The 8,938-nt window shown below is 37.9% G+C and overlaps 1 protein-coding gene across 1 annotated transcript; it reads left to right on the forward strand.

The window, feature by feature from the left end:
- Positions 1 to 8,091: 8,091 nt before the first annotated feature.
- LOC309977814 (coiled-coil domain-containing protein 169-like) lies at positions 8,092 to 8,704 on the forward strand (the record flags this gene model as incomplete). The annotated part of the gene is given in 2 exon segments (XM_082864147.1): positions 8,092 to 8,316; positions 8,318 to 8,704. Coding segments are annotated over 2 exon segments (612 nt in total).
- Between the last annotated feature and the right edge of the window lie 234 nt (positions 8,705 to 8,938).

Consider the following 8,938-nt stretch of genomic DNA (forward strand, 5'->3'; position numbering starts at 1 on the left):
AAGGAACTGGCATTATAGAGATACAGAGGGTCTTTTCATAATGACAAAAGATTTGATTCAACAGGAAATGATAACAATCTTAAACTTGTATATACCTAATAACACAGTCAGAAAATATATAAAAAGTGACAGAACTAAGAGAAGAAATTTTTAAAATTCACAATCAAATTAGGAGATTCATACACATCTCCCCCAGTAATTGGCAGAAAATGCAGATAAAAAACCATTAAGCATATAGAAGAGTTGAACAACATGATCAACCAACTTGACCTGACAAATACAAAACACTATACCCAACAACTAAAGAATACGTATTCTATTCAAGTGTAAATGAAACATTCATCAAAATTGACCATACTATGGGCCATAAAGCAAGTCTTAACAAATTTCAGGGACTTCCCTGGTGGTCCAGTGGTAAAGAATTCGCCTTCCAATTTAGGGGACGTGGGTTCAATCCCTGGTCAGGGAACTAAGATCCCACATGCCATGGGGCAACTAAGCTTGAGCGCCTCAACGAGAGAGCACGCATGCAGCAAACTACAGAGCCCACGCGCTCTGGAGCCCGCGCACCACAACTAAAGAGAGAAAACCCGCACGCCACAACTAGAGAGAAGCCTGTGCGCCAAAACGAAGAGCCTGCGTGCCACAATGAAGAGCCTGCACCACAACGGAAGATCCCACACGCCTCGATGAAGACCCCACGTGCCACAACTAAGACCCGATGCAGCCAAAAAATAATAGAGAAAATAAATATTTTTTTTTAATTTCAAAGGACTGAAATCATATAGAGTATTTTGTCTGACCACAGTAGAATTAAGCTAGGAATCAATAACAAAAATATAGGAAAATCTTTATTTGAAGATTATATAATACATTTCCAAATAACTCAGGGATCAAAGGAGAAATAAACAATAATGAAAAGGTAAGTCATACAAAAATTTATGGGATCCTCTTAAAACAGTGAGGAAATTTAAAACATAAAAGGCAAATACTAGAAAGGCAGTGTTTTAGCCACAGTTCCCCATGAAAGAACCTCACTTAAGACTTTGAATGCAGATAGTTTATTTTGGAAAGTGATATCAAGGAATAGGAGTGGGGGACTTGGATGGGTGGAAAAGGGAAGAAGAGAAAGCTAACCCAAGGGTACGAGGTTACCAATCTGATCACCACCATGGCCAAGTGGGGTTCGATCTCACCAGGGAACCTGTGAGGAAACATGTGGAACATAACAGAATTGTCCATGGAAGGAAAAGAAGAGAGAAGAATTTATCCACAGACTCACCTCCAAGGGAGAGAATTGTCCTATGGGGAGTTAATACCCTTCCACTTCCAAATTACATATGCATCATAACAGCTAAGTGAATTCTAGCAAGCATCCCAAAATGTGGCCCCAGAGTAACCCTAGAACCAAAAGCAAAAAATAAGTACTCCAGATGAGGTGAACTACTGTCATTTTACACCTGTACACAGCTGGATGCCTCAGCGACAACTGGAATAAAAAAGTGGGCAGACATATATGAAGAGAGGTGCAAGATATGTCCAATAGAAGGAAAAGAAAGGTTAAAGACATTTTCAGGTTAAAGATAGGTGAGAGAATTCATCAGAAAGAGATCCATACTGTGAGAAATGCTAAAGCGAGTTCTTCAGGTGGAAAAGAAATAATACCAGATAGAAATTTAGATATTCAGAAAGAAAGACTACTGAAAATGAAAATATGTAAAGTAAATATTTTAAAAATCTATTTTTCTTTCCTTAATTCTTTAAAAGCCAACTAATTGTTTAAAGCAAAAAAAACATGAATTGTGAGGTTTATAATACAGGAAGAAGTCAGATATATGACAACAGTAACACAAAGGACAAGAAGAAGTGAAAATAGACTTATGTAGTTGTAACATTGTTATATAATATGTGCAATTGTACAAGTTTAATTCAGGTAATCTGTGATAAATTAAGGATACCTATTATAATCCCTACAGGAACCACTAAAAAAATTATACAAAGATTTATAGCTACAGCCAAATATTTATATTATATGTATTATATTATATTACTAGTTATAGCTAAAGCCAAGTATAATGGAATACTAAAATATATTAATCAATCCAAAAGAAGATAAGAAAGGAGGAAAAAAGAAATAAAAACAGAGGGGATAAATAGAAAACAAAGAACAAGATGCTAGTCTAAAAGTCAACTGTATCAATAATTATATTAACTATAAATACCAATTAAAAGGCAAAGATTGTCAGACTGTATCTGAAAAAAGTATGACTCAACTATATGACGCTTACAAGAAATATACTTTAAATAGAAAGGAAGATAGGTTGAAAGTAAAATGATGGAAAAAAATACCCCATGCAAACACTATGTATAACAAAGATGGGGGACTTCCCTGGTGGTGCAGTGGTTAAGAATCCGCCTGCCAATGCAGGGGACACGGGTTCGAGTCCTGGTCCGGGAAGATCCCACATGCCATGGGGCAACTAAGCCCGTGCGCCACATCTACTGAGCCTGAGCTCTAGATCCCGCGTGCCACAGCTACTGAGCCCACACACCACAACTACTGAAGCCCATGTGCCTAGAGCCCATGCTCTGCAACAAGAGAAGCCACTGCAATGAGAAGCTTGCGCACCGCAACGAAGAGTAGCCCTCACTCACCACAACTAGAGAAAGCTGGAATGCAGCAACGAAGACCCAACGCAGCCAAAAATAAATAAATAAATAAATTTATTAAAAACAATAAAACAAAGATGGTACACCTCCATTAATATAAGGCAAGGCACAATGCACTTTGAGACAACGAGTATTACCAGAGATCAGAAATAATGAGTATCATTTCATAATGACAGAAGAGTCAACTCATCAAGAAGACATAACAATCCAAAATATGAATGAAGTTAATAACAGAGCTTTAAAATACATGAGCAAAAATGGACAGAATTATGAAGATAGACAAATCCATAATCACAGGCAAAGATTTTAATATCCCTCCATGGGTATTGATACAAGTATACAAAAAAATCAGTAAAGCTATGGAAGATTTGAACATTATCAACTAATTTGACCTAACTGATTTATATTTCTAGAATGCTATACCCAGCACCTGCAGAATGCATACTCTTCTCTAGAATACATGGAACATTAACCAAGATAGACTATATGCTGGGCCATAAAATATGTCAATAAAGTTAAAAGACTTAAAATCTTAGAGTGTATATTCTCTAACAACAAAGTAATTAAATTAGAAATCAGCAATAAGATACCTAGAAAATCCCCCAAATGATTGTTTCTGCTTCTAGACAGGAAAGATTAACAGATACCGGATTTACCCTCCCATCTGAAACAACCAAAGAAACTAGACAATATATATGAAATGGTTGTCAAGACACTGGACATCAGATAACAAAGTACAATGATCTCTGATAGGTGGGGAACAAATGAGGGTAGCCTTACAATTTGTCCATCTTACTGCCTGGAGAGAGATTCTAGGCTGTGGCACACGAAGGAGGAAGCCAGGTTGATGGCAGCAGACTCCCAAAGTTGAGATGGAGCTGAGAGTCTAGAGACAATATGGTGGCTAAAGTTGTCAGAATAGAGGACCAGAGAGAAGAAAGCTGCATAGAAAGAGAATTTCAGAAATCTTCAGAGGGTCCTCCTCAAGGATCCATCTGAGTACTGACCAGATGGACCAGCACATGCGTATGAGGAAACTACCCAAGGCTGGGGAAAAAACCATCCAAAAGGATTAGAGGTAACAGTGGCTGGTACTCTAACAAGACCAGGAAAGTTGCCTGTTCTCACCAGCTAGATTGAAGAGCTCGAGATTCATGGATCATTGGGTAGAGTACACAGAAGGGTCTTGCCTCACAGTGGGGAATAATTAGCACTAGACTAAGCACTACTCTGGTCCCACATAACAAATCCTAAATGCAAGACCCAAAAGGATCAACCTGTGTCCAAGTAATTTAACTGCATCCCAAAACATAATTTAAGAATATTTATAAGAATACAAAAATATATAGCACTCAACAAGGTAAAATGCACAATGTTTGGTATCCAATCAAAAATTACTAGGTGTGTTCTAAAATTAGATTGTGGTGATGATTGAACAATCTTATGAATATACTAAAAATATTGAATTGTACAGTTTAAATGAGTGGAATGTATGGTTTATGAATTACACCTCCAAAAGTTGTTTTAAAAAATGACTAGACATCGTGGGACTTCCAGAATGGCCCAGTGAGGACCTTTCCAAATCCTCTCACCCCAAAATAATGATAAAACTGGACAAATTGTCAAAATCAACCATTTCAGAACCCTGGAAATTAACGAAAAGCATACAACACATTGAAAAGTGTTTGTACAAGAAAAGCTGCTGAACGGCAGCAAGAACAGCAGGATCTGTAGTATTTTGACTTGGGGCTGCTCCCATGTCCCTACTTCCAAGGTGCAGTGACCTTGAGGACCAGAGAACTGGCAGTCTCATGGTAGCTGAAAGGGCTGACCCAATCTGAAGCTCTACAGAAAGTCTCATGCCCAATAATGATCTTAGGGGAAAATAATCAGGGAAGGTCAGTGTCACAGCTGCCTAAGCCTATGATACTGGTTAGAGCAAGCAACAGACCAGTCCGAAATTTTAAAAGGAGATCTGGAAAATGAGACCAACCATAAGGTGCTTTGATAAGCCCTCATTTATTCCAGGGGATCTGGAAGGTTATGTATCAATACACACACAGGGCTGCACACATGCTCAGGGGAGACCAGAGATGGCCCCAGTTATCTATTCACTCATGGCTGACTTTGAGGCCGTGTATAAGTAGAAAGTGAAAATCAGAGATTTTTTAACTGCCTGAACTTAGAATGAGTGTACCAACACATAAATAGATTCCCTAGGAAAAAGGATGGAAAGCCTTACAGGCTAAAGTGTTTAAGCAAAATCTTGGACCAATAACTGGCTGACCACTAAACTATGATGACCCAAGGGTTAACTCTAGGTAGCTAGGCTTAAAAATGAGAATGAGGGAAAAAAGAAAGAAAAAATAAGGGCAAGATCATTCTTTAACACCATACACAAAAATAAGATCAAAATGGATTAAAGACCTAAATGTGAGACCCGACACTATAAAACTCCTAGAGGAAAACATAGGCAGAACACTCTCTGACATAAATCACAGCAATATCTTTTTTGATCCGTCTCCCAGAATAATGAAAATAAAAACAAAATTAAACAAATGGGACCTAATTAAACTCAAAAGCTTTTGCACAGCAAAGGAAACCATAAATAAAACAAAAAGACAACGCACAAATTGGGAGAAAATATTTGCAAATGATGTGACTGACAAGGGGTTAGTCTCCAAAACTTACAAACAGCTCATGAGGCTTAATATCATCAAAACAAACAACCCAATCAAAGAATGGGCAGAAGACCTAAATAGACACTTCTCCAAAGAAGACATACAGATGGCCAAGAGGCACATGAAAAGATGTTCAACAGTGCTAATTATTAGAGAAATGCAAATCAAAACTACAATGAGGTATCACCTCGCACCAGTCAGAATGGCCATAATCAAAAAATCCACAAACGATAAATGCTGGAGAGGGTGTGGAGAGAAGGGAACCCTTCTACACTGTTGGTGGGAATGTAAATTGGTACAGTAACTATGGAGAACAGTATGGAGGTTCCTTAAAAAACTAAAGATAGAGCTACTATATGACCCTGCAATCCCACTCCTGGGCATATATCTGGAGAAAAACATAATTTGAAAAGATATATGCACCCCAATGTTCATTGCAGCACTGTTTACAATAGCCAAGACATAGAAGCAACCTAAATGTCCATTGACAGAGGAATGGATAAAGAAGATGTGGTACCTATATACAATGGAATATTACTCAGCCATAAAAAAGAATGAAAAAATGCCATTTGCAGCAACATGGATGGACCTAGAGATTGTCATACTGAGTGAAATAAGTCAGAGAAAGAGAAAGTTTGTTCTCTAAGTCTGTGAGTCTGTTTCTGTTTTGCAAATAAGTTCATATGTATCATTTCTTTTTAGATTCTGCATATAAGGGATATCATACAATATTTCTCAAAACTACCTGACCGTGCCTTCCAGGAGCTGGGCGCATTGGCAGGGCCATCTCAATAATCAAGGGTATGTAACTCCCTGGCATCCTGGGATCTCATGAATCCAGTCAAAGTTCCTACTGGGTCCTGTCTTCAGGTTCTGGAAGCTACAAGGAGAAAGTTCCTCCATCAGATTTACCAGTTGCTGGTGCTCTAAGGCAGCCCCTGTTCTACTGAGTGGAGACGCAGGGGTGAGCACAAGGAAATGCTGGATCGGGAGTGGGCTCCTCCCCCTCCCCCCATGCCAGGCCCCTCTGGTTCAGCCCCAGTGCCCTCTGCTCTTGCCTCCTCATGTTTCTGCCTCAGAGGCTTTATTGGTCCCTTCCAGGAAGCCCTTTCCTCCTGTCTGAACTAGAACCTCATCCCTATGGCTGAGAAAATTCCAGGCCCTAACCTTCTGTGATTTCAAGACTGGGACCAGACTCAGAGCTGAAAGTTAAACCAGCTCAAAAAATGTTTGGAGACAGAGGTTTCTGTCCACCCTGTGAACAATGAAGTGGTCCCCTGAGCCCAACCTTACCCTGAATTGTATGGTGTATATAATTATTTTGTTATTTTGAAATTCTTTTTAAACATGGAGAGAATAAATGAGCAATATATCTGCCGATCATAGGTAATAAATGTATTATTTTATCAAAAAATAAATAAAATGGATAACCAACAAGGACCTACTGTTCCTTTTCCTACAGGGAACTCTGCTCAATGTTATGTGGCAGCCTGGATGGGAGGGGAGTTTGGGAGAGAATGGATACATGTATATGTATGGCTGAGTCCCTTTGCTGTGTTCCTAAAACTATCACAACATTGTTAATCAGCTATACTCCAATATAAAATAAAAAGTTTTTAAAAAAGAATTTTAAAAAAACAACTGAGCAGAGATTCCAGTTCTCACACTCTACAGGGGAAATAGACACTACATAATTAGTCCAAGCACATCACTAAACAAAAATAAAAAATTAAAATTAAAAAACAAAGAAACAAGGTGCAGCCCATACACGGAAAAAAAAAGCAGCTTATATAAATTGTCTCTGGGAGGGTCTAGGTGATAGATTTAATACATAAAGACTTCAAATAAGCTATTATAAATATGTTCAAAGAACTAAAAGAAGCCACGTTTGAAGAATTAAAGGAATATATGATGACAATGACTTCACATAGAGAATATAAATAAAGACATACAAATTATAAAAAAGAAATGAATGAAAATTCTGGAATTAAAAGGTACAACAATTGAAATGAACAATTCACTCAAGGGGCTCAACAGCAGATTTGAGTTGATAATAGAAAGTAGATCATCTGAAACATTGTAAATCAACTATACATCAATTAAAAATTAAAAAAAGGTAGATCAATAGAGATTAGTCTAAGGAACAGAACGTAAAAAGAACGAAGAAAACTGAAGAACCTCACAGGCCAGTGAGACACCATCAAACACACCACGTATGCATAATGGGAGTTCCAGAAGAGAAGTGGAGAAAAAAGGGACATAAAAAGTATTTGAAGAAATAGTGGGTGAAAACTTCTCAAATTTCATTTAAAAAAAGATTAATCTACACATCCAAGAAGCTCAATGAATTCTAAATAGCACAAACTCAAAGATATTCACAGCTAGAGAGATCATAGTCAAACTGTTAAAAGCCAAAGCCAAAGAGAGAAACTTGAAAATAGTGAGAAGAAAATTATGTGTCATATACAAAGGAACCACAATAAAATTAACATCTGACTTCTCATCAGAAACAGTGGAGACAAGAAGTCAGTATTATGACATATTCAAAGTGCTGGGGGAAAGAAGCTCAACCAAGAATTCTGAGTCAGTTCACCATACCAACAGCTCATGACAGCACTTTCTCATCCCCAGCTTCTGGATGTCCCTTCAGGTCTTCTGCTCTAAGCTGTGCTGAGGGGAAGGGTGTGGGAGATCTCTGACCTGACACTATGGGGGTGAAAGAAGTGACACCTTCTAGGGCATGAGTACTGACCTCCTTAAACTGGAGTTATTGGAAGAAATCCATATGAAAGACTTAGTACAAATCTCAATACTTGAAATAAGACAAAAGGTAGTGGAACTGGAAGCCAAACTCAGTACTGACAACAAAAACAGTGAGTGGAAAACCTGTTATGAGACACAACTTGAACGGAATGATCAACTAGAAAAGCAAGTTGTTAGTCTCAGAGAGAAAATGGAAAAAATTCCGTGGAAATCCTTCACAGAGACTATCTTCTATTCGTGTCTATGAGCGGATGCCAGTGGAATCCTTAAGTACATTACTTAAACAGCTAGCAAAAGAAAAAAGGAGCCTTGAAAATCAAGTGAAAGACTATGTACTTAGACTGGAACGAGAATCAAAGGCTTACCACAAGATCAATGATGAACGTCGTATATACCTAGCTAAAATGTCTCAGGTCTCTGGCTCACACCAAGTTTCTAAAAGACAACCAATGAATCAACTGCATAGAATGAAAGAGAATCCAGTGAAAACAGAAAGATATAATCCAGCTAATCAGAAAATGGTAAATGCCAAGAGAGGACCAGCAAAAAAGATTACAAGATCAAATCATCTTCCAAAACTCAATCCATAAGTCCAGAACTGGGTGGATTTCTATTTCTTCCCCTTTTTCATTTGTAATATTCAAATTGTGAAGTTACTGCTCGACACATTTTTCAGGTGATGAGATAGATAAGAAAGAGCTATTAAACCTCTTTAGCTCCTCTTCCAGAAGTGTGTTCCTTTGTCACCTGAAAGTAATTTTCTTAGTAATTTAGTCTAGTTTCAAAAATTATTTTAGAAAGTAATTTTAGTGACCCTAAAATAT

Source organism: Leucopleurus acutus, assembly GCF_964270905.1.
Source record: "Leucopleurus acutus genome assembly, chromosome: X".
NCBI classification, from domain to species: domain Eukaryota; kingdom Metazoa; phylum Chordata; class Mammalia; order Artiodactyla; family Delphinidae; genus Leucopleurus; species Leucopleurus acutus.